The sequence below is a fragment of the Homarus americanus genome, unplaced genomic scaffold (assembly GCF_018991925.1).
Source record: "Homarus americanus isolate GMGI-L3 unplaced genomic scaffold, GMGI_Hamer_2.0 scaffold45562, whole genome shotgun sequence".
NCBI lineage: Eukaryota > Metazoa > Arthropoda > Malacostraca > Decapoda > Nephropidae > Homarus > Homarus americanus.
In genome coordinates this window covers 5,960,033-5,987,878 of record NW_024744839.1, presented here as the reverse complement: position 1 = coordinate 5,987,878, position 27,846 = coordinate 5,960,033, and the positions used below count along the sequence as shown (strand labels likewise).

At 37.8% G+C, this 27,846-nt stretch overlaps 1 protein-coding gene across 1 annotated transcript; it reads right to left on the bottom strand.

Moving 5' to 3' along the window:
• Positions 1–220: 220 nt before the first annotated feature.
• Positions 221–27,551, bottom strand: LOC121878123. Its single transcript, XM_042384122.1, has 5 exons — positions 27,300–27,551; positions 18,184–18,427; positions 11,429–11,589; positions 6,281–6,453; positions 221–2,426 (listed from the first exon to the last, which is right to left on the bottom strand). Exons 1-5 carry the CDS (start codon positions 27,502–27,504, stop codon positions 1,821–1,823), a joined length of 1,389 nt encoding a protein of 462 aa, XP_042240056.1. The 5' UTR covers positions 27,505–27,551; the 3' UTR covers positions 221–1,820.
• Positions 27,552–27,846: the final 295 nt, after the last annotated feature.

Below are 27,846 nucleotides of genomic sequence, written 5' to 3'. Positions count from 1 at the left end.
GACTTTATTCCTCCATGGTATAGATATGTAGATGATGTTCTTTGTCTTTGGCCTAGAAACAGAGACCCACTGGAATTTTTAGACAAGCTTAATGATCTTGTCCCTAGTATTACATTCAAAATTGAAAGATAAATAAATGGATCCCTTCCATTTCTTGATATGCTTATCATTAGAAATGGTCATAACTATAAATTTAAGGTGTACAGAAAGCCTACACAGGTAGAGTTTCATACATTTATTATCGAGTCACCATGAATCTACCACAATGTCAGTTTTTTTCTGCTATGTTTTTGAGGTGTTTGCGTATTTGTGACCCTGAATTTATTGATGAAGAACTGAAACACATTCAGTCCATTGCACAAAAACTTGGGTACCCTTCATTGTTTGCTGAGCATTACTCCACATTACAATACAATTTAAAAATATTTGTAGCATATGTATGAAAAATTGTCACATTTTGCTTAGTGTTTTGTTTTAAGCATTTCATAATTCACAAGAAGAGTATTACATGTAGCAAAAATCCAATTGCATCATTGAAAACCTCATAATTTTGTGCTTATAGTGGTTTATAGTGCTCAGTTTTGGCCTGTGAGTATTTTTGAAATTGGAAGTGGGGGAAGACATTTTTGGATTTTTACTTGGCATTTGAAGTAAAAAAAATTATATATATTTTTTACTTTGTATGAAAGACCAAGCTATTCTAAAGCCAAAAGTATCAAATTGATGTAGAAATAACAATTCCTTGGTCTAAATACTGGTGCTTGGAGAAGAGAAAAAAGAAAAAAAAATGAAATAAAATAATTTAAATAATTAAAAATAAAAAACTTCTCTGGGCATAAAGAGCACAATACACTGGAGTAAAAATAAAGATTTATCTTATGTAAGAGGGTAAAATCACTCTTCTTATTATTATTACAGTACAGTATTACATGTGAATACTGTATTTGAGACATTTGAGGAGCGGTTTAATGGAGGGTTTGGTATACCGTATAACGAATTCGTTCGGTATAGAGAAATAATACTTGAATCTAAAGAGCAGTTCAGTATACAGTACCTACCGTGAATTTCAGTATAGAGGGGTAATACTGTATTACAAGTGCTTTTAACAACATTTATATATCATATTCATGTACACACAGACTTAGTATAAAATAATGGATGATGCACACACGGATGACACCCTGGATGTACCCAAGAATGTCTGCTGGTAGTTTTTAAGTTGCCGGCATTTTTGCGGCTGAGACAGGGAGCCATTCATACCCCCAAGTACATGCTTTCTTAATAAAGTAACACCGCACGGACTTGAGGGTAGACTGTCACATTTTTAATAAATTTGTTTCTGATTTGTGAGAGTATTTTCCCATTATTATTTATTTATATGTATTTTGTGTGTGTGTGTGTCTACCTACACATATATACAATGCAGGTAAAAGAAATAATTGTCCTAAGGGCAAACACATAAAGGGAATATACATTTCTTTGTCCTGTAAAGTGCCCAGTTTGCATCAAGATGTAAATCTTGATCAAACTGGGCACCATAGTTGCAAAAAAATATTTCCCACTCATATAGCAAAATCAAGTGATGCCAACAGAAGAGATTTTTAGCTTTCTGCTGTTTGTAAGAGTGTGCGCAATATTTTTTAAAGCGCCCAACCCGTAAATACTTCACACCTAGTGCACAGATATATAAATGCTGTCACATAAATGGGACATGTGCAATGAGAGGGTTAATTCTGAAGTGATATGATCCTACCATTCTCAAGATACTGAATGAATAAAATATACTAAAGAAGGAAAGAACGAAGAAAAAAGCAAATCCATCAAGGCTCCCAGGGAGACTTAATGGATGGTATATGGAGGTGGGAGTCTTCTAATTTTTTTTTCTTCTTTCTTTCAACCTTTTTGCAGCTATTCGTTCTTTCAACCTTTTTGCAGCTATTCTTTCTTTCAACATTTTTGCAGCTATTAATTTCAACCTTTTTGCAGCTATTGTCAAGCTTTACAACATTATAGAAAAGCTCCTCCTCAGTTGTTTCACATACTAGGCAGCCAAGACAGATGAGCCACTTAAAGCTACAGGGTAAATCACTGAAAGTGCTTTTCCACTTACTAGTACCTCGAGCAAATTCTACCTTCCAAACATGTTTCAAAGGTTGAGGAATAATCACAACATCTTTTGTTTCTCTTGATCTTTTCCTTTTTTTCCCTAGCAATGATGAATCACCAAGACTAATGTCTCTGGCATTCTTTGAGTGATCTTTACATTTACTTGCACTGTTATTTTCACTGTTATTTTTAATAACTTTTTCTGGCTGGATAATAATATTTGAATTACACTTCTGCAACTTCCTTTGTAGACCACATATATTATCAGTCCAATCTAGGTAGTGATCAGAGAAAGACTGTTTTGTAAGATCCTCTGCAACCTGTGGAGAGAGTGAAATTTTAGCCAAGTATAGCAAATCTAATTTGTATCTGAACAAATGAAATTACTGAGTTCATTTGTACAAATAAAGGTTAAGTCCAAAGTAGCAGAGAACCCTGAAAACAAAAATAAAAGCAATGTGTTACTTCAATGTTTAAAATTTGAGTCAATCAGTAGACATTTGGGTTATTTTTAGTGTATGCGGGAGCAGGAGCCGTGCAGGGGGGGGGGGAACCTGACCATCTGGGGGGTGTAGAAAAGCCCCTGAAATGGACATGAAGCAGTTGTATTGAGGACTCACCACCACCACTACTACCATAATGTTCTTTCACCATTGTGACCACCACCACCGCCATGATCCTCATTTTGAACGATTGTTACCTCTACTATTCACCAGCACCACTATCTTTAGTATCACCACCATCTTGATCATCACCACCATCTCGAGCATCACCATCACCACCATCTTGAGCACCACCACTAATCACCACCATCATATACAATACCAGAGCCATGCTCCATCATAATCCCCGGTCTCAGACGTTCAGGGTAAACAATTGGAAAATTTTCTGATGTTATATTGTAGTGTGTGTGTGTGCTTCCTCTCGCTTTCAGCTACCGCCGCTGGCTAGCCCTCGTGGCCAACAGGGAAGCAACTTGCATACGTCTTCCCCTGCCAGTACATAGCCCTTCATCATCAAGAATCCTGCTGTGCCTCCTCATGGCAACACACGGTAACTGGGTGCCTTGTTGGCCCAGGCTACACCAGCAGTGGATCTCAGAGTAGCAGTGGGCCCCAGAGACGGGCGCATAGGCCCACTGGCATGTGGACACGAACTGGCATCTACCAACCGCTGCCTTGCGGATTAACCTTGGTAGGTATAAGGCTACGGGAGTAGACTCGAACGAAAAATCTGCAGTGGAGCCACAGACCCCGACTTACGACTGCTACGACTTACGACCGTCGGGACTTACGACCGCCGCAGATTTTTTATTATTATTATTATTATTTTTATTTTTATTTTTTCAAATGACACACGCATTTTCTATACCGAAACGTTTCCAGTTAATGTAGTCTCCATGTATAATTAGAAAATTATGGGGGCCCCATGTGCATTCAGCTGACTACATTAAAGGTAAGTGCTGTCACACTGTAACCATTCCTTATTATTTATTACTTTCACTGTACTGTATCCATTCCTCATTATTTATTACTTTTACTATACTGTATTTCATTGTAGATTATTTATTTAAAAAAAAAATTTTTTTTTTTTTTATCTATGTCGGACTTACGACCTGGATTTGGGTCCCTAACCCCGTCGTAAAGTCATATATATATATATATATATATATATATATATATATATATATATATATATATATATATATATATACACACACACACACACATTGGGGGTATGCTATAAATCTAATGGATTCTCATTTAATATTCCTATAATCTAACGGTTTTACTTATAATATATATATATATATATATATATATATATATATATATATATATATATATATATATATATATATATATATATATATATATATATATATATATATATATATATATATATATATATATATATATATATATATATATATATATATATATATAATATATATATATATATATATATATAATATATATATATATATATATATATATATATATATATATATATATATATATATATATAGTCAACCCTCACTTTACGCGGTTAATTCAACCCACAGGGTACCGCGGAAAGTGAGAAACGCGTAAAGTGAACAACATAACATATGGGATTAATTGAAATAGAGACTGGGCCGACCCCCAAACTCCACTTTTTCAGACACAATACCTACGTTGTAGTAAAAATAACTTCATAATTTTATGATGGTATGCACACACAATTAATAATTTAGAGAAAAATCAGTAATATTAGGTTTTTTAACACTTACATTAGTAGAAAAGATGGCTGGGCACACGGGGATGGGGGGTTGGTTCCGAGGCAGCGGGCAGATTATTGGCCCTCACCTGTATCACTTGTATCACTATCCACCACAGAGGCTTGCAGGGCCTCTTTGTCAAACCCCTCAAAGTCCATATAAGTCTATATCTTCACTATAATTATCACTATCACTGACTTGGGCTGGCTGTGGTGGGTGGCGAGTGAAGAACTCGGTAATGTTTTGATGACTGGGCGACCTTGTGCGCACCCTGCTTGCGCCGCTTACACAACATGGCAGATGGCGGGAGAGGGCGGGAGGTTTTGATCCAAAAATGGCGCGGCTCGCCAGCCGCTCTCCGCGTAAAGGGGTACACGCACCGCGGAATGTGAGCATTCCGGTTTCGGCAGGGTTCCGTGTAAACGTGGAAACGCGGAATGTGGGACCGCGTAAAGCGAGGGTTGACTGTATATATATATACCTATATTATTATTATTTTTTTTTTCACATTCTGTATAAATGATATTGTGCATGTAACAGTAAAAAAAAAATAGAAGAAAATTATGTACAGTATAGTATCTACCTACCAAAAAATTTAAAAATTAATAATAATGAAGCTCACAGCATGACCTGATAGGGGGAGGCTGAGATCCCTGATGCAGCATCTGCCTCCTGCTCCCCCTCCCACAATGAGTGCACTAACTCCTGCAGATGTAACAAATAATAAATAGCATAAAACTTCCATAACAAAAATTTAAACATTAATAGATAAAACTTAAAGCTTGTGTAGAAAGCTGGCTTCCTCAATGAAGGAGTGGATGTACCTTCCCATGCTACCCACTCCCTCCCCCAGCACCAAAGAGAGACAGTAAGACCTGGCCCACCCCAGCACTGGGAGAAGTGCTTATGATGAAGATCTCTAAGACTGGGGCACTCCACCAGGAGGTGTCAAACAGTCAATGGGAGCAGGCAGTCATTACAATGGGGAGAGGGTGACCGGTGCCCTCTCCATTCAAAAATCATGAGTCAGTCATGTGTGGCCAATGCAGAGGCGGGCCAAAGCAGTCTCCCGGCGGCACGACAGTCCCTGATATCCTTGGATGGAAGCTCTTATTACTGGCTTCATATCAGAGGGGAATGACTTGCTACAGGGCGAGAAGCAGCTACTTTTGCCATAGCATCAGCACACTCATTTCCCATCTTCCCCACATGGACTGGAAACCAGCAAAACCTGACTTTCCGGCCCTGACACTGGACGAGAAACAGCCACTGTAAAATAGCTGGGGTAAAGACACCAAACTAATACGCAGATACTCAAAATTCAATGTCGTGGTTGGTGAAATGGTATATTGTACAAAGTAAAAACCATGGATACCTGGAATCTGCGGATGGGAAATCCGCAATTAAAAGGGTCTACTGTAATGACTTTACACAACATTATGTGGAGCCTTGATATCGAAATAGTATTAACGTAATAATGAAACAATGTTAATTGGGACAACATTAGGCGAGGACTTACTGAAATCAATAGAAACTACTGTATTTTTTTTTATGATGATGATAATAAAGATTTTGGGAATTCTGTGTGACAGTGATGAGTGTGCAATAATCACATTTCAGCAAGCGTGTCAAAGTTTTAAAAACGTAAAAAAGCATCTACTGTATTAAGATATAAAAAACAGTAATATTTTCACCTTTTCCACATGTTTCTGTATCTTAAAAGATTAGCCTGACACATTAAGCTACATATCAATATCAGAACAAATCACAAATAGATGAAACTTGCTAACCCAGAAACAGTAAATATCAATGGTTTACTATATACATACTTATATCACGCAATTTCTTTTATTTTGCGAGCGTTCTCAGTCCCTATCCTGCAAAATAACCTGAAATGGTAACAAAATGTCTTACCTTGACCATTTCTTGAATACTGTTATCACCTCTATGTTGATCAAGGAACTGCTCAATAATACTCATAAATGGCTGTTGTGTTGCCTTGAATGCAGAAGGTGCATTTAAAATCTTATCAATTGATTGATTTTGGTTGTAAAGTAATTTCCATGTTACTGACTGCCTTATTTTATCTGAAATAAAGAAAAAATTAACATTTCAGATTATGGAAAAAAATTTCCGAAATCCTATTTCTAGCCACGCCCACTGTCAGAAGCCTCCTCTTAATGCACAAGCAGTTGTGACAAGGTCAAAAACTCTAGACAACCTAACAGGCAGCTGGTAAGGCTCATTGTATGATCACCCATCCCTCCCCATTGTAATTATTTCCCTTAAAAGAAAAGATTCGAAGAAAAGATTGCCTCTTGGCAGGTTTACAAACTCAGCTGTGTCACCCTAAACAGTACATGCATTGCAAACTTTATGACTGCCATATCAATTTCCACAACAACTTGAATATACTGTATAACACAGAATTACATTTCCAGCTTATTGCCCATAAAGAATGGAGGAGGGTGTTTCAGATATTTGGTTATGGGTTAAACTAGAAGGGAAGATTTCAGGACCAATTCTACATTTTTAGCATAATTCCCTCTGCCATGCAGTCCCATAACAAGAACCAACAAAAATGTGAGAGGTCTTATCAACTCCTAAAGTACTAAGCCCTATGATCAACGTGTTCCCAGTAGGGCACCAACCCCATCGATCAATGTGGGGCGTGTTCTGTTTTAGCTTTCAAATTGTGTGCCTTTATTTTGCTGGGAATACAAAGCCTTGTGGCTACTACAGTAATTTCTTGACTGCGATGTTGTGTAGATGCTGCTCTACCTCCGCATGCTGTTCCCCCCCACCTCTTCCCTTACCTGTCCATCTCCTCTGCTCATTTACCAGCATTATACTGTGTTGTACTGTACAGTAGAAAGTCGATAAAAGATGAGATACGTTCCAAGAGAGGTCGCTTTAAACAGAATTCACACTAAATTGAAGTGTTGTTTCAATGGAATAAATTAGTTTGGTACTTGAGAGAAACACAAAATACTAAAAAGACTCAGAATCTACCCAGATGCACCTTAGCTCATCTCCTAGAATAAACAAAACATTGTTTTTTGTAGTAGTATTATGCTAAAACAAACACTCATAAATCAACACAGCTAATATTACAGGACGAAAAGTGGTCTGCATACTAGCGATCAGCTGACGTGAGAGGGTGGTTGCGCTGGCGCCGCGCTCCACCCGCCTCTCGCTTGACTCACCAAGCACTTCCACTTTCCTCTCAACTTAGTTTTTCATTACTTAATACTGGCCCTCCCCTTGCCCCAACTGAGAATCTACCCAGATGTACCTCAGCCCATCTCCCAGAATAAACAAATACTCATAAATTAACACAGCTAATATTGTGGGATGCTAAATGGTCTGTTTACTAGCGATCAGCTGATGTGAGAGGGTGGCCACGCATCACCTGCCTCTCGTCCGACTCACCAAGCACTTTCACTTTCCTCTCAACTTAATTTTTAATTACTTTATGCTATCTAAAATAGATTTTCACTCAACTTTAGTTAGGCAATGCATCTTCTGAAGATGCAGAGCCTGACTCGACCAGCTCATTATCCACATCACTGTCCAAATTGGAGCCCTAAACTTTTGAAGTGCCATTTCCTCACTGAAGTGCTTCCAGCACCTTGATTTTCTGCTCCAGTGTAATTGCTTGCCTTGATTTCTTGGTCTTTGGGGTAGTTAATGATGTAGTAGCTGGCCTCTTGGACATCGTTTCGATGGTTGATGCACGTGGTAGAAGGATATAGTGTCACAGAATATGTCCGTTCACTAGAGCGTCAGTGAGAGAACTGAGGATACATGAGGGTGTGGGAGGGTGGCGGGAAGCCATGTAGCGTGCCCAGAGACGTGTCTGGCGGTAAACATTAGGCGCAAAATTTAAAATAGTGTGCATTTCCATATGATGTGCCAGAATGACTCGCTTAAAATAGGAAAGATTCACTTTAAATTAATACAGTGTCCTTAATTGTGGGTGCCGCTTAAATCAATAATTTTAAATTGAAGCGCTTTAAATCAATGCTCTACTGTACTATACAGGTGCTCCTCTACTTAAGAATGTTCAACTTACAAACTTTCAGATACAAACATCATCACTGAGGGGGGTTACCTGCCAGAACAGGTGTTTAATGTGGATGAAACTGGATTATTTTGAAGAAAATTCCTGAGAGAACAAACATTACCTAAGAGGAGAAGAGTGAGCCAGGTTTTAAGGCTGTATTAAAGGGTATAGCTGTACTAAATATCCATAATCTTTTATTTTTTTATAATATGTTTGGTATCTACAAGAGTAAAGTTGGACTTACAAACAAGCCTCAGGAACGTAACTCGTTCGTAAGTAGAGGAGCACCAGTACAGGTATATTGTACATTTTATGTTGTTTTTGTGTTTTCCATATTCCTATATTCTTTTACCATTGGGGTGGTACTGGGGTGAACTAGTCCACTACTGGTATGTACAGGTATTTTTATTTAAACACTCTAGAATCTATTTTGTACTTATGGGAAAGTTAAAAAATTACTTTTTTTTTTGTCTGATGTGTTGCCAGAAAGGGTGAAGTTGTCCATCTCTGATAGTCCACTACTCCACTTAGGTGGCCTATATAGGACTATCTCTTGCATTTCCACACTCCATATACTATTTTCTATGAATTCGGAGTGCCAAAAATTAAAAAAAAAAATTCTTTGAATACTGTATACAGCGGGGCCTCTCATTTTGCACGGGTATATCGTACTGGTATACGTCCATACAAGCAATGCCCTTTAACATGTGTTAAAAATCACTATATTGTAATGGGCTCAACAGACCTTTACTCTAGGAAGGCTTTGAGTAACCAACTTAACCTTCCAAAAATTACACAATGTCACTACAAACTGCATTTACATTATTAAATAAATATCTTAAGAAAGCCCAGGAAGTTAATTTTGCGATACTCCACCGAATAATGGAGGTGTGGGAAGCTCTGGGAGACAATGGGGGTCCGAGGCAGGGAATGAAGACTAGTCAGACTCAAAGCCTTCAAAATCAACTGCAGACACTCGTAAAGCGACTTCAGCTTCATCACCAATCTCCAGAGTGGCAGGGTCATCGTCACTGGATTCTCCTTGAATTGCTGAGGCGTAAAATAGGCAGTGATGATAGCTTGGTTTGGGTGCTTTAACTCCTGGTAACATTGCCTGTAGGGTTCCACCAAACTGTACACTGAGTTCATGACTGTGTTGCATGCTGAGCTCAGCACTCATTAAAGCATCCTTGAGTTCTTCAACATTGCTGAGAGCTTGCATCACCTACTGCTGAGTCATGCCTCCCTCAGTCTGCTCTGATTTCATATGTTGCTTTATTTTGAAGTCAAATTACATATCGTATTTTGTTCTATGATTTACTACTGTATGTTATATTATATATGATGAAACATAATACACCATAATAGGCTGATCATATGAGAATATAATATTGATTAAATAAAGACAAACTGGTGAATGAGGCAACAGCCAGGTGCATTCACTCGGTTACAAGGGGGAAAGGACAAGTGTTGAAGTGATAAAAAGTAGTGTCTTAAGAATTCACTACTTACTCTATTCCTCACTGGTTGATTGTCTAACCTAACTATGGTACTGGAGCATATCTTCATCATCTTTAGTATAAAAACATTAAATATGTCTTTAATATTTCCTTTTTTAGAGAAGCATTAACTCCTAGGCTTCGGGTCATGTTCTGTGACATGTGTCTGTAGAATTTTGGGTCATGTCACATGAGATTTTGATCTTTTGTGGGCCTGTTTGAATAAAAAGAGCAGGCCTGGCTAGACGATGTTGACAAGCAGGTATTTATCTTTCAATCACTCACACATGACAGCCTCCCAGTTTCATCTCAGTAGCTTCTAAGCTTTTGTAATGTAGGAATCTCAACCTTAGTTTAGACTCGTTTCACCACACATTTCTACCCCCCACCCCCAGGCACAAGACTAATATTGTGATCAATTACTGGAGTAGTAATAATGATTGTTAATAGTGTAAATAGTAATAATGTAATAAAACAAGTGTCCTGTACATCACAATGCCTACAAATTAGTGTTGTTTACCTCATACTATTGTGTTATGCACACACACCATCTCACAAACATTCATGACTTTTCCAAGCCCCAGTGTTGCTAACCTGTGGTAAGGACATATATCTATTTCCTGTTTATATCATGCACGACCAGTTTGTAAGACTAGATTTACTTTTTATTTGTTTTTAAATGTTCCCGAATATACCTGCATGGGGGGGGGGGGGTCCGACCATAGCCCGAAGCCCAGGGGTTAAATACTTTTATTAAAGTACTATATTTTTCATTAAATAAGGATTTAAAGGTTTAATAAATAAATAGCAAATGAAGACAGTCGATATGCTGATGAAAACACAGTTTTCCCCGCTGTCAATAAATGTAAACACGAGCGGTGCATCATCTGCCAATCACGTGGATACTGTACTGCATTATCACATGCTGTGACTCAGTTACTCTCAAGATATTATGGATGAATAACAATACATTGTGTATAATATAATAAACATATTACTAAATATGATCTATGAAGTAGTTAAGAGAAATTATTACTAGTTAAAACATATAGAATTAACGAATATCTCATGAAAAGAATTAAGTTAATGAATAAAACTGTACTTCAAGTTATGATGATGTGCAATTACAATGTGACCGATCATGGATGAGATTTACTTGACCTTTTCTACTCATCCACAACAGATCCACATCATCTACAATAAATATCCACATCATCTCTACTAAACATCCACATCATCTCCACTACAGATCCACTTCATCTCACACTACACAACCTGAGAGGTCATACATCGGAACTTGAAAACCTTCAAGAACCTTCAGGAAGCTTTTAGAACCTTTGGGGAGACTTGCAGTTGTCCAAACTCGCCCGTCCATTTTGCATATTGTCCGAGGCCCACCCCTCGTCCGCAAATTGCAGGGATCCGAGATGGTGCTAGTTTAATGTGTCAGAAAAACTGACATAGTACACAGTATCAATATACAAAAAATTTTCTTACCTGGCTTCATAATAGTCTGAGGATTTCTCCAGACTCCTTCAGTCCAGTAAAATCTTGAGATCTGTGAAGAATCCATTCTGAACAACTGATCCCATTTCTGGCAATGCAGTGCACACACAGGATCTACTTGACTGCAGAACCACAACACTCGGTTGATGTACCTAATATACAAAAGTCATGTAAGAAATATACTTTTTTATAATCCCTTACTGGAGCCTTCAGCCAGAATGGGGGGAGAAATATTTACTCTATCTAATTCACCTATTGGCCACCCAAGCTAGATGGAAGAAGGCTATTTTGAAGCCTAGTACTGTTCTCAATTCCACAGCTTGAACTAGTAGTCTATTCCATAGGTCTAGCACCCTGTGTGAGAAGTATTCTCATATTTTTCCTGCATAATATCTTGGGAGTGTGAAGTTATTTCCACCATGTTGGTGGTGCATGACATAAAAAAAATGGCCTGGGTTCATGTTTTCCACCCCTTTCAAGGTTTTGAATGTCTCTATGAGATCTACCCTATTGTGTCTTGTCTGAATAATTGTTAGTCCTAGGTCCTCAGTCTACTTCGATAATCAAGGTGATACAGTTTCTAAGAATACTATATCTTTCTGTAGGTAGGGATTCCATGCCTCTACACACTAATCCAGATTAGGACATAGAAGAGACTTACAGTATATGGGGCTCGAGACTTCTGACTTATGGGTAACCTCGCCCTAGGTGTTTTCATCCAATATTTTACTGAATAATCATTTCCAAAAACAAAATTATAGTTAACAGTATACACTTACACTGCACTTACTTTTATTATAGCAGATGAATCTTTAGGTGGAGGACAATGGGGGCCTTGTTATACTGTACTTCAAATACCTATATGCACACTTATATTTAATTACACTTTACATTTAACTCCACTTAAATCTAGCTGATGTCATTAAAAGTACTCCACTTCAGCCCAAATTCCTCACAGATAACTGTCATGGAGACCCCAGCATCAATTCTGGCTCATATCTTTAGTTTCTCTTCAACTAGTAATTCTGAGCACAATTCTTTTTCTCCAAGTGGTTCTCAGTGTTACTGTTTTGTCTTTATATTAAGTCCTCGCTTAATGTTGTCCCAGACAAGGTCACCTTCTTATTGCTACTCTTTAGATACCCCTGATTCCGACAATGTTATAACCCCACATCTCTTGTGGAGCATCAAAGCGTTCCCAAGCATCTTCTCAGTCTTTCTTAAGCTTCTACAGTGTATGGACGTGTTTGAGTGTTTTTCCTGCAAATACTGTACTGTAACCCATCAAAATGGCTTCCAAGCACCCATCAAGTGGTAGTGATGCCAGTGTTGTAAAGAAGAAATGCAAGACTAGAAGTCTTGCTATGAAAATGGAGGCTTTAAACCATTTTGACACTGGTGTAGCATTAGGCCTAACCTCAACAACAGTGTGTAGTATCCGGACCATCACAAACAAGATTAAAGCCCATCTGTGGGCACAATACAAAGTTATTGTTTTATCTTATTAAATAAACATTAATTTAGTTTTTATTTATCTTTGTGGATGTATAAATATATATTTCCGATAAAACCTCCATTAAATTTATATACTGTAGATTATGTAATGTATTTTATGGGGCGAAAGGAGGCTGGGGAACGAAACTAGCACATTTTATCTATTTCTTATGGGAAAATTTTATTTTGTTAACGTTGTGTTTACAAGAAAGTAACAACTACATTAAAGCGAGGACTTTCTGTACTTGCTTTAGAGGCCTTAATAATACACTAGGTAAGTGAAAAAAAAAAAAAGTTTGTGTGGTGGAACAGTAGTCACAACAAACGTGAGATATGACTCTTCTCCCAACTACTGCAGACATTACCCCCCCAAGCCGAAGCTTGTCCAACTTATAGGAGTGTCTGACCTAGAGGGTCCTGTGCACGAGATTTTCTCAGAAGTAGTGTCATGAATCTGACTTTGCATTAGCATTCTCACTCTCCCAGCAATGATGAACAAGTTTTGAAAATTTTAAAATTTCAAAAGGAGTAAAAACCTGACAAAAAAAATCTTTTAACATCATTCTTTCCTTCCAGTCATTCATACACTTTTATATATTAATAAATTTATTAACTATAAACTGGGAAGCAGAAGAACAGAAGACCTTAAAACATACACTAGCCCCCTTTCTTAAGAGGCATGATGGCAACCAATAAATACTAGTACCCATCACTGTAAAATAATTCTTAACATTTACACAGAAGTTTCATATACAGTACTGTAATTTGCCTTACAAATGACAATGGTGTACATTACTTTATTCTGTCAGCTTCAGATCTTCTTTAATATAGTATACAATACAGTATAGGGGGTCCCTGGGTTACGAACGAGTTCCGTTCCTGAGGACGTTCTTAAGTTGGATTTGTATGTAAGTCGGAACACATGCTATGTGCATACCGTACTTACAGAACAATGTTTAAAATCCCACTCTATCATAGCCTAGGTCCTTATATACATCTGAAATCACTTACTGTATTTGCCGGCGTATAAGACACATTTTTTTTCCAATGTATCCCAAATTACCCTGGGTCTAATGCACCGGTATTACAGATGGGAGGCCCTAGCTAGGGAGTCTGGGACGAGCAGTAGTCCACTAAGCACAAAAATTGTGTTACTAATAGTATTACTAATAATAAAATACAGTTAACCCTCACTTTACGCGGTTAATGTAACCCGCAGGGTCCCGCGTAAAGTGAATAACATAACATATGGGAATAATTGAAATAGAATCCGGGCCGACCCCCAAACTCCACTTTTTGACGACACACAACTATGTTGTAGTAAAAATTTTATCTTAACTTTATGATGGTATGAAAAAACAGGTAATATAGAAGAGGTTAGGTTAGGAAAAATAAAGGTTAACATAGGAAAAATAAAGGTTAGGTTAGAAAAACTAAAAGTTATGTGGAACACTTACGTTAGTAGAAGAGATGGGTCGGCATACGGGGATGGAGGCTGGTTCCGAGGCAGAGGGCAGATTACTGGCCCTCAGGTGAATCACCATTACTAGGTGAATCACCATCACTGTCACTTACAGTTGTCAGGGCTTCCCTGACAAATCCCTCAGTCATCTTCACTGTCACTATCACTGGCTTGGGCTGGCTGTGGTGGGTTGCGGGCGAAGAACTCGGTTATGCTTTTTTGACGGCTGGTGTTTATGTTGTCTTGATACACCGTGATGTACGGCTCCATAGCCTGCACCAGCCGGGTATGGAAGACTTCATAGCGGTCATCGTCATTGTCGCGGGAAAGGAAGGACTTCATTTTCTCTGCACACTCCATGGCACCCTTAATATCACTATGAGTTAAACTGTGTTCTTCGGAGAATGACGCACCTTCTTCCTCCTCTTCACTGACGTGATCTTCTTCCAACATCTCGTCGGCAGTCACTTCAGGATCTCTGATCACCTCCAGGATGTCGTCGTTGGTGGTCTCGGAGAAGCCTGGAACTGTAACAGTCTGCGCAGCTTCTCTGGCAATGTCCACTGCTACTGCAACAGTCTGAACCTCACCAGTCACAGATTGACTCCTCCTCTCACCTGGTATTCCATGCAACACATGTCTCCATGCGTGACGAATTGTAGCAATAGACAGCTGATCCCATGACTCCACCAAGAAGTCCACAGCTTTCTTGATGTTAAATACTCTCCAGAATTGTTTGAACAGTATTTTTTGCTGTGCCAACTGTTGATCCTCATCTTCTTCGCTCTTGCTATCGGTGGTGGTGTCACTCAGGTTACGCAACTCTTCCCTGGTGTTGGTGTAGTCGTTCAGGAGTTTGAATTTTTTTGTTGAGAATGCAGCTTTTACATTCCAGATTAACTCTTGGTCCATGGGCTGTAATATAGACGTAGTGTTGGGAGGAAGGAAGACCACTTTTATGTTGGGGTGATGATCTAACAGTAGGGGCGAGTGTCCTGGTGCGTTGTCCAGCAGCAACAAAATATTGAATGGCACATTCTGTCGCTCACAGAATTTCTTTACATAGGGAACAAAACAGTCATCAAACCAGGAGAGGGACAGTGTAGAGAACATCCACGCCTTACGTGCGGTCAGCCAGTGGACATTTAGCTTGGTCATGTCCATGGTTTTGTAGGCGTGCGGCTTGCGTGCTGTGTGGATCACCGATAACTTGAGCTTACAGGTACCGGAGGCATTGGTAGTAAACAGGACGGTGATGCGTTCCTTCTGCATCTTCCGGCCCCGAATCCTGCTGGCATTCTTTACAACGAAGGACTTGGAAGGTAGCTTTTTCCAGAAAAGACCAGATTCGTCCATGTTAAACACCTGGTCGTCACTGTACTGTCCTTCCTCCATAATCTCCCGTAAAAACGGAGGAAATTCCCTAGCCGCAGCACACTCAGCACTCGCTTCTTCACCACCAATGTTTATATTGGTGATCTTGTTCCGGATCTTAAACCTCTGTAACCACCTAGAGGAAGCATTAAAGGGTTTGGGCTCTGTAATTCCCATCTTTCGTGCCACTGCCATGTACAGTTCACGTGCGTAGTCCTTAACAGAGCGCGTGTCGACCGCCATGTTTCGTCGCGCCTGACGCACCAAGTACCTCACAAATAATTTTTCTGTCTTGAGAAGCACCTGGTTGTGAAAATACTTGATCATAGAAGCACTTGTAGACTTTGTGATCTTCATGTGCTCCTTTATCTTGGCTGCATCCTTCTTTATTGTTCGAATCGTAGATTCATTCACACCATGCTGGCGCGCCAAATCAACCTGCCTTGTTCCTTTCTCCAACTCTTGGATGATGGTATACTTCACCTCGTAGCTTAAGGAACGTCGTGTCTTCTTTGGCTTAGTGCCGCTGGGTCCAGGTAAGGAAAGGTTTCTCTCTGGGGGTGGTGGTCCGGCGGAAGCCATTTTACTGAACAATGGATGCACGATTACACGGTGTGGCCTTGAGGGATGAAACTGCCGCGGCTAGGTCAAGCGTCGTCTTTCCCCCCTCCCTCCCTCCCCCGGGTGGACACATCATAATACTTTAAGCCAATTACAGCTAGCAGCAGAGGGGGGTAGGGATGCATGGCCAATCACAGTCCGATACGTCATATGACGTCAGTGATAACCCAACAAAGACACACACTGCGCAACCTTACCGTGCGGCTTGCCCAAGCGGAGGGAGGAGGAGGGAGAGGCGAGGAGCACAGACAGGCAGGCGGGCGGGTGGGGCGAATCTAAAAATAGCGTCGCGCCGGACACTCTCCGCGTAATGGGGTTCACGTACCGCGTAATGTGAGCACGTTAGGTTCTGGCAAGGCACCGCGTAAACGTGGAAACGCGGAATGTGGGACCGCGTAAAGTGAGGGTTAACTGTACTGAAAAACAAGCCAAATTATCACAAACTTGCAGCAAATTTGCTGAAGATGTAAATAATGGCTTAACGGCAGAGAGAAGCTCACAACATCTCACTGTACCTCCTTCCCCAGCATACGTAACCAACACCAGATATACGTCTTACATTATTTAACGACTGTGTTACCTTAAAGAAACATTTGTTTATTATCTGAATGAAAAATGCCCCTAGAAAGATTAAAGAAATGTTAACAGGAAGTTCAGCCGCTAGTCAGCCATTTGCAATGAGTCGATGACGCCAAAACAATAGCGATGGTGCTCCACTCTGGTGGCCAATCATGGCAACAAAAAACATCACGGATAAAATTACGAGTTTCACATCCTGTCGGTAATTCTCTTGACCAAAATATAAACAAGCCAACACAGCTACTGTAAACGCCTTAGTTAAGGACGTTCAGGTTACGGGTAAGTCGAAGGGAATGATTGATACCCGTCTTTTGACGCATTCAATATTTTTTGATGTGGTCAAAACCTGCAGAGGAGAAGGCGTTCATAATATTACAAAGTGATCCATCTGATATATAATTAGTTAGTCTCACACAATTTTATCTTAATTACAATTTATTAAACATACTGACATAACACGAAGTTCATAACTCCATTAATCTCAGCTTCGCTTCATTCTGCATTGTCTTATTACTCCAGGTTAGGCAGAAACGAGTAGGCGTAATTAGTCAACAATATTTCAGTACCGAGGGGTATGTCATCACTTAGGCTGTACTTACAAGTGCGGGTCAATGCATATCAGTATGGTGTTCCAAGAGAAAACAGTATTGCGTAAATCGTCCCAGCACAAATTCTCGGACAGGAGAAGGTTGGTCTTCACAGCATCATTAGAGAGGGCGATCTGTCTCATGGAGGGGCGGGCAGCCACCGCCACCAGTCTAAGACAGTCCACTCAGCAGAACCAGGACTTGTCTGTAAACACTTCTACATCTGGCGAGGTCACAGGTCGAAAGATTTAATGGCATCACACGCCAGCACTGTAGCTGAAGCCAGCGGCGATAACACTACTTTAAAATCACTTTCAATAATTGTATGATGAAACATACAAAAAAAATCCACAAAATATTCTTGTAAAATAGTGGTGCGTCTTATGCGGTGGTGCGTCTTATATGCCGACAAATATGGTATATTACCCCCCCCCCTCAAAAAAAAGAAGAAAAAAAAAGAAATAGAATGACAAAATGCAGTACAAGAAAGTAAAAAATACGTCATCCGGTAAATAAAATACTGTAAATTTCAAGTTTCACCCTGTTCATATCGGCAGGCGTACGTAAGTCGGGGACCTCCTGTACTTATATAAAATCATGAAAAGATCTAAATACAGAAGCTATTATACCTTTCCCACTCATCCCATGAAAAAAGTGGTGATATGATGTTGTGAGGCTGAAATTCTGCATTAATCCTGGCTGCAGCGCGAGAAAGTTGAAATTCTTGATTGTCGTCAATGCCACAATTCAACTTCAGTACCACAATAATAGATGCCATAGCCAACACCTCAATGGTTGGTATATTAACTCCACTTGGCTTTAGGAATGTTCCATCACATTCTAATACTTCTTGAGCTAGTTCTTTTATTGACTCTGAAAACAAAGTACTATATTACTCTTCTTTAAAAAAGCATTAAAACTCATTTCACATAATTGTTAAACAACACAACATACATATATTGTTTCTCACTTTTGATCTTTTTTTAATTTTTGTATTTTTTATGGCTCTCTATCATTATGATTATTATTATTATTATTATTATTATTATTATTATTATTATTATTATTATTTTATTTTCAATTTTGTATTTTTTATTATAAATTTTATTTACTACGAATTATCATTATTAATATTATTATTATTATTATTATTATTATTATTATTATTATTATTATTATTATTATTATTATTATTATTATTACATTTTTGCCCCCCAGGCCCCGATGTGGGTCAGTGACCTGTGACCGGGTAAGCTAGAAGAAAAAATATATTAATAATATCTCCTTTAAGTGATAATAGAACAGAAAATGGTACATAACAGTAAAATTATTCAAAGCATTAAACATGACACTATCTAACTGATAATGTCAATGAAATGAAAATAAAGCACAGTACGTATACTCATATGTGTTAATACAGGAGTGCTTCAATTCACGTAACATCAATTTATAAAAATTCGTTCACATGAAAAAAGAAACTAGTACAGTACTTTGGTATACAAACAAAAACCCCTCTTTTAATATTATTATATTTTTTGTATTTTATCATAGAATCAGAAAATACAGTAGTACCCCGATTTACGCAGTCAATTGAACCCACAGGGTACTGCGGAAAGTGAAAACCGCGTAAAGTGAAGAACAGAACATATGGGATTAATTCCAATAGAGACTGGCCCGACCCCCAAACTCAAACTTTTTCCGACACAATACCTATGTTGTAGTAAAAATAACATCTAAATTTTATGATGGTATGCTCACACAATTAATGTTTAAGAGAAATACAGTCGCCAGGTTAATGTCCATTCAAATAATGGACTCAAATCCCCCTCCCTCTTCCCAGCTTACTGGCCCCTACCTCTCTGAGAAATGATTGAGTGAAACACTAGATTTTAACGTTTAGTAATAAATAATACCTCAGACTAAAATTAGGATAATATAATTGACATTTCTGGATTCCTTGCAGGTCAGGGAATATTTTGAATGTAAACTTCATATATTTTGCACAAAAGATAAAATACTTGCTTTGTGTAAACCAAATTATTACATTAGATCAAAAATTTGTATGTCTAATGCAAAATCCATGATGTTTATATTCAAAATGATCATCATATTGTAAGAATTCCAGCAATGTAAATTATATTCTGGTCCAGTAATTTGTATGAATTTTATGAGCTAAAACAAATATCTTCAGTTAATAAAAAAAAAAATATTCTTCACGACACTATCTGTCAATCAAAGTACCCCAACTTGCCTCCCCCCCTCTTCCAACTGCGCCAGATGGTCGGTCGGTCCCAACCCTCCCCCCCACCCCCCACCTTCCCTCCCTACCAGAGAAATGTTGGGTGAAAAAACTAGATTTTAACTTTTAGTAATAAATAATACCTCAGACTAAAGTTAGGATAATATAATTGACATTTCTGGATTCCTTGCAGGTCAGGAAATATTTTGAATGTAAACGTCATATATTTTGCACAAAAGATAAAATATTTGCTTTGTGTAAACCAAATTATTACATTAGATCTAAAATTTGTATGTCTAATGCAAAATCCATGATGTTTATACAGTTAACCCTCACTTTACGCGGTTAATGTAACCCGGAGGGTACCGCGGAAAGCGAGAAACGCGTAAAGTGAATAACATAACATATGGGATTAATTGAAATGGAGTCCAGGCCGATCCCCAAACTCCACTTTTTGACGACACATAACTATGTTGTAGTAAAAATAACATCTTAATTTTATGATGGTACATGCACACAATTAATACTTAAGAGAAATAGAGAAATACAGTCGCCAAGTTAATGTCCATTCAAATAATGGACACGACTCCCTCCCCCTCTTCTCACACTACACTGCTGGCTCTTCCCTCTGAGAAATTTTGGGGGGAAAACCAGGTATAGTAATAAATAATACCTCAAACTAAAGTTAGGATAATATAATTGACATTGCTGGATTCCTTGTAAGACCAGGAATATTTTGAATATAAATGTCATATATTTTTCACAAAAGATAACATATTTACTCAGATTAAACATTACATCTAAAATTTGTATGTCTAATGCAAAATCTATGATGTATATATTCAAAATGATCATCAAATTGTAAGAATTCCAGCAATGTAAATTATATTCTGGCCGGGTAATTTGTATGAATTTTATGAGCTAAAACAAATATCTTCAGTTAATAAAAAAAAAAAATATTCTTCACGACACTATCTGTCAATCAAAGTACCCCACCTTGCCTCCCCCCCTCTTCCAACCGCGCGGTCAGTCCCAACCCTCCCCCCCCACCCCCCACCAATCCTCCCTTCAAGAGAAAGAGTGGGTGAAAAAAATAAATTTTAACATTTTGTATTAAATAATACCTCAGATTAAAGTTAGGATAATATAATTGACATTGCTGGATTCCTTGTATGACCAGGAATATTTTGAATATAAACGTCATATATTTTGCACAAAAGATAACATACTTACTCAGAGTGAACATTATATCTAAAAATTTTATGTCTAATGCAAAATATATGATATTTATATTCAAAATGATCATCAAATTGTAAGAATTCCAGCAATGTAAATTATATTCTGGCCGGGTAATTTGTATGAATTTTATGAGCTAAAATAAAAATCTTCAGTTAATAAAAAAAAAAATATTCTTCACACGGTAACAGATGGTCGGTCGCCGGTCCCTCCCTCCCTCCCCCCACCAACGTCCCTACTAGATAAATGTGTGGGAATACCAGACTGTTAACCTTTTTAGTAATAAATAATAAATCAGACTAAAGTTAGGATAATATAATTGACATTGCTGGATTCCTTGTAAGACCAGGAATATTTTGAATATAAATATCATATATTTTGCACAAAAGATAACATATTTACTCAAGAGTAAACATTATATCTAAAATTTGTATGTCTAATGCAAAATCTATGATGTTTATATTCAAAATGATCATCAAATTGTAAGAATTCCAGCAATGTAAATTATATTCTGGCCGGATAATTTGTATGAATTTTATGAGCTAAATAAAAAAAATTATACTTCACCCGTGTAAAGGGGTACGCCCACCGCGGAATGTGAGCATCCTGGGTTCTGGCAGGGAACCGCGTAAACGTGGAAACGCGGAATGTGGGACCGCGTAAAGTGAGGGTTGACTGTATTCAAAATGATCATCATATTGTAAGAATTCCAGCAATGTAAATTATATTGTGGCCGGGTAATTTGTATGAATTTTATGAGCTAAAAAAAAAAAAAAATTATACTTCACGCGTATATGAGTAGATGCACCGCGGAAAGTGAAAGTCCGGTTCTGGCAAGGTACCTTGTAAATGAGAAATCGCGGAAAGTGAAACCGTGTAAAGCGGGGTAATACTGTATACATAACCGGAATACACTCACACTAGCCAGACTATGCACTCGGGGAAATCCAGATGAGTAAGTTATCATACCACACTCATTTTCAGCTATTCCATATCATTTATACAGAAAATAAACACAATAGTCTTCATTTTTCCTTATGTTATAGTCCTATATGATATTTTCTTTATTTCCAGTCCATATTAGAGTGATGATGATATTTTTCTGAGCTTATACAGTCGGCCCTTAACATACGCGGGGGTTACGTAACAGAGATAACGTGGATGTAAAATCAATATATATTACTTTGCCCCACCAAAAACCCTGGCCCCCATGTCCTTATTTACTGTATATACCTGTGTGTAGTTCGAGTTTTTAAGACCAAATTATTTGGCAAAAAATTGGGGGTCGACCTCTAAAAGGGGTAATCGTTTCGTTAGGTTGAAAAATATTTACCAGTAACAACCAGTAAACGATGGAAACGATGCACCAACGCACCACCAGCTGTGAGTGTCGGTACAGTTGCCAGGGCAGATCTCTTGCGTCATCATAGCAAGCCCAAAGCAGTCAAATCCATGGTATGGTAGCACAGGACCATGTAAAACATAAAGTATTCATTTATTAAAGTTTATTTATAGATACTGGACATAAATTTTTGTTCATTACATTTGAAACATCAATCTTTGTTAATTAAATTTGAAACAAAAGAAAACTACGATACCGTATTTTCATTAAAATATTACATCACAAGTATATTTTACCTTAACTGTGACTGAATGAATATACGTATTCTCAGAAATAAATATAGAAATGTAATATTTTTGCTGGAATGACATACATATTACAGTGGAAAGTGGGATAAAATTGTGACGAAAGCAAATGACTTTCGCTTTCTTTCGTTATTCAAAAGATTTTACCGTAATCGCTTTTCGAATGGTTTTCAGTTAAAAAACTGTTGTACTCGTACTGTATTACAATAATATTCTATCCTATCATTAGCCTTATAATCCCACAACTGAAAACCATTCGAAAAGCGATTACGGTAACATCTTTTGAACGAAAGAAAGAGAAAGTCATTTGCTTTCGTCACAATTTTATCCCACTTTCCACTGTAATACGTACATCATTTCAGCAAAAATATTACATTTCCATGTTCTCAGAAATAAATGGTAGTTTTGTTGAAACGTAATGTACAGTATTTAATATTAAAATGCAAAAATAGCTATAAAAACAATTAATACACCAGTAATGTACTGGCTGGCATCTCATCCCTGCTCCCGTGTCCAAGGTCACCACTCCTCCCAACTCGCTCCCTCCGCCTCCTCCCCGTCACTACTGCCGACAACAAACACAAATGTTTTGTGAATAACTGCACCTCCACTTCCTATGTACAGTACTGAACTGTACTGTGCTGTGCATTTTTACAAACAATAAACATGGCAAGAAAAGCTAATAAAAAAAAAAGAGATAAAAATTTCACTTTACTGTACAGTTCCTATCCTCGGCGACAGGACGGGGGTCCTCGGGCTCATCGTCACTCAATTCCATAATGGGTGGTGAAGTGGGGGTGACGGTGGATTCAGCTGCTTCCTCACTGCCGCCAGTGATTGATGGTGTTAAATCTCTCCTTCGGTGATCAAAGAACATGGTGATGGGGAGTTGTCGTCTCTTTCATTCATTTCTTCCATGATGTTTTTGTATGGAGCGAAAACGTCATCCATCCCTCGCATGAATTTCAGGGCACGCACCATGGAGGGGTCCATACTACGTATAGGCCAGGTTTTTCAGTGCCTCAATATTCCTGGTCATCTCTCCCAACTTCTCCAACGTTATTTCTTGGTGCTCTTCCTCATCCTCTTTCCCTTTCGCTTCCTCTTCCTTGCCTGAGTCTACTAACTCCTGTAGATCCTCCTCGGTCAGCTCAGTGTCGTGCTCTTCAATTAGCTTCCTAATCTCGTCCTCTGCCATGTCCTGGAAGCCTTCAGCAGCCACTTTCCTTGACAGTGCCAGGGTCTTTCTGAATATTTTCATTTAAATCCATCAAAATCATTTTCCTTGTCATCGTCTTAAGCACCAAACAGCTCCTCCCAGTCTTCTCCTTGAACAGGGCTAGAGGGTATGTGTTTTTCGAATCGTTTTCAATTAAAAAAATGTTACAGCACATGTATATTTTACCTAAACTGTGCCTGAATGAATATATTCTCAGAAATAAATAGTAGTTTTGCTGAAACGTGATGTATTTCAATGTAAAATAGGATAAAATACATGACGAAAACAAAAGACTTTACCTAACCTTCCAATGTTCAAGAGATGTTACTCGTTTTTTTAATAGTTTTCGGTTAAAATACTGTTATATTACAATGATATTATATTCATACTGTGCTTGATATACTACATTCACGGAAATGTAATATTTTTGCTGAAATGATGTACGTATTACAGTGGAAAGTGACGAAAACAATGACTTTCGCTTTCTTTCGTTCAAAAGATGTTATCGTAATCGCTTTTCGAATGGTTTTCAGTTAAAAAAACTGTTGCATCACAAGTGAATTAGGATAGAATATTATTGTAATACAACAGTTTTTTAACTGAAAACCATTCGAAAAGCGATTACGGTAACATCTTTTGAACGAAAGAAAGCGAGTCATTGCTTTCGTCACTTTCCACTGTAATACGTACGTCATTTCAGCAAAATATTACATTTCCATATTCTCAGAAATAAATAGTAGTTTTGCTGAAACGTAATGCATTTCAATGTAAATTAGGATAAACTACATGAAAACAAAAGACTTTACCTAACCTTCCAATGTTCAAGATGTTAATCGTTTTTTTTAGTAGTTTTCGGTTAAAATACTCTTATATTAGTGATATTCTATTCATACTGTGCTTGATATAATACATTCACGGAAATGTAATATTTTTGCAACTACAATGCTGATGTCAACACAAGCGTGGTTACAGTGAGACTGACTCAGTGAGGGAGAGCTATGAGTGTGTGTGAGAGGTTGCGGGAGCGGGCGGTGTCCCGTGTTCGGTGCCACGCGCGATTTGAATGTACTTCAATTACTTCAATGTACAGAATATTCCTCCGGCGGGGCAATCCGCGTATTTGCAAATCCGTGTATTATAAACCCGCGTATGTTAAGGGCCGACCGTATAGTTTAATACATTTTATAAAAGGAACAAGCCATCTTACAGGACACAGCAGACTTGTGACGTGTGTTATGTTTTGAGTTGCGCACTTCATTCTGATTGACTGACATTAAAACAAACAACAATGATGTTTTGGTCTTTTGAATGTTTCTTCTGCTCACACAGTCTTGGTCAAAGTTTCTCTCCAAGTAATCTCTCAACTCCTCTAACTAATACATACAGTCTCTCCATCAGTCATCCTATAGATAATTAATCCTCTTGTGTATCATGATATCAGTATCATCATATCATTAGGTAGCAGTATTTGCATCGGTCGGTGACGTGAATTGTGTCGTTAAACATAAAAAATTTGCCCCAATAAAGTTTCCAAGATAATTACATATTTCTGAGTATTATAGACGAATGCATGACCTTGTGAGTGAGGTTGCCAGAAAGTACCAAAACACTGGTGGAGTTCTGCTGTCCATCAGTTTCCTCCTGTCACCTGTGTTGACAGGTTGCAGTTGTCTCATTTCCTCTCCCACCCTCTCCATAATTAGTTGTAATTTATCAAAATTCCAAAGCCAACATTGGAAAGCTCATAAAATTCCACTTCTATAACTATACAGTATATAGTAATACCTTGGTAAGTTTGTAAGAAAATATCCGAGAAATGATGCTGGAAAACAAAAAAATTTTCTTTATTCGAAGTGAAAAAATATAGTCAAATTCTCAATTTAGTTTTTTCTGCTTATGTTAAAGTTAAAACCAGTGACATTTAAATCATGCAAAAACAACAACTATTTCTTGTCGGATAAATTGGTCAAAGAACGAAGATGACCAAACCTGATGTGAGTGGTACCATATGACTTTTTTTGTGGTCAGACACTCAAAATTTTATTGTGTGCATGAGTGGGTTAATTAGTTTAATATATGTATATTATTTATAGGTACAGTAAAAGTCCAAAAATCCGGATGCCAGAAATCAGGACCACCGAGAATCCGGACTTTTCGAAAACTCAATTATTTTTTTTTTTAGCTGGCTTTTGTGTGTATGTGCGCATGCGTGAGCTGCACAGCGACAACAAACGACCACGCGCGGTCGCCACTTTAAAACGAGCAATCAAACTGTGACAACGTATGTAATTTTGAGTCCTACTCTTTCCATTTACAGAGTACTGAAAAAGCTCATAATAATGGCTCCTAAAGTAGATAAACTTAGGTGTGTGAAGAGAAAGAAGAACACGTTGAAATTGAGTGACAAACTTGAAATAATTAAGAAACTAGAACGTGGTGTGAGCAATACTGTTCTAATGGAAACATACGACAATGGAAAGTCTACAATTTATGATATAAAAAAGGCAAGAATAAAATTCTAGAATTCACAGCTTTTTCTTTAAAACTGCTCGTTTTGATAAATGAAGCATGCTATATTTGCTAATGAATAAAATATCAAAATGTACCTGTTCATCTCTTCTTTATTCCTCCTTAAATTTGAATTTTAAAAGTACTGCCTGAGAATCCGGAAAATCCGAAAATCCGGACCGACCTAATCCCCAAGCAGTCCGGATTTTTGGACTTCTACTGTAATATGGATTTATTTATTTATATTTGATAATTGTGTACAGTAAGCCCGGATAATTCACGGATTTTTATTTCGCGGTCCTCTATTATTCATGGATGACACCCTGGATGTACCAAGAATATCTGCGGGTAGTTTTAAAGTTGCCAGCATTTTTGCAGCAGAGACAGGGAGCCATTCGCTCTAGAGACAGTAATTTCCTTTACCTGTATTGTATATGTGTGTGTGTACACACACACATACACATACTGTATATACACAATAGAGGTAAAAGAAATAATTGTCCTAAGGGCAAACACATAAAAGGAATATACATTTCTTTGTACACAAGTAAAAATGCACCCCCACCCGGCAAATGTTATTCGCGAATTTGACGATTCGTGGCCATTTTGAGAACCTAACCCCCGCGAATTTGAAGGGTATGCTGTATTTACTGGGGTATTAATATTTTTATTCAAAAAATTAAGTTTTCACTTGTTTTTTGGGGGCCAAATAATGATTTACAGTATATCGGTCTAAACTGGACTTAATGACCCAGTTTACGAACATCCACTTTACAAAAACATTTTTAGGAACCCATTCAGTTTGTAAACCAGGGATTGCCTTTACACTGTTAACATGCATACTTGGTAAACAACACATACAAGTGTACAGTATACTGTACTGTTAATATTCATACCTGGTAAATGTAGCAACTTGACAAGTCTGGCTATGACTTCACCAATGGATGGTAAAGGTACAACTTGAATGCTGAGGAATATGCTCAAATTTCCAGCGATACCCAGTAAGTTCTTTGCAGTTGGTAGTTTCATGGTATCTTTCAAGAAGAACAGGTCACGGGAAAATAATTTCATGTTTGGCTTTAGCAGATATTGAGCTGACATGTAGGGAAGGTGACCCTCTCGACACCACCTGCCAACATAAAGGTAAAATAAGAGGTAATATAATATGTAATGCATAGTTGCAATATTTCATTATTAGTCAACATACAATACTTGTACCCTGTATTAATAATGAAAAAGAAGATTTTTTTTTAAATGATTCCACTGTACAGTATTTACTTTACTTTACCTCAAGCATAATAAAGGTGCAATAAAACCTCACTCATGCACGTAATTTCTAAATTTACAATTCATATCAACATTTAAAAAAGCTACATTCAAACCTCTCAAGTTTGCAGTCAATTCAATGATTGTATTCTAGAAGACAAGTTATGAATTCGTGTA

Excerpts from the sequence above, each read along its gene's own strand:
- LOC121878123 (XM_042384122.1), bottom strand. The coding sequence starts at position 27,504 with ATGTCAGCTCAATATCTGCTAAAGCCAAACATGAAATTATTTTCCCGT. Across the intron at positions 18,428-27,299 it reads CAAGTTGCTACATTTACCAG|AGTCAATAAAAGAACTAGCT; the intron begins GTATGAATATTA and ends CTTTGTTTTCAG. Across the intron at positions 6,454-11,428 it reads TCAGACTATTATGAAGCCAG|ATAAAATAAGGCAGTCAGTA; the intron begins GTAAGAAAATTT and ends TCTTTATTTCAG.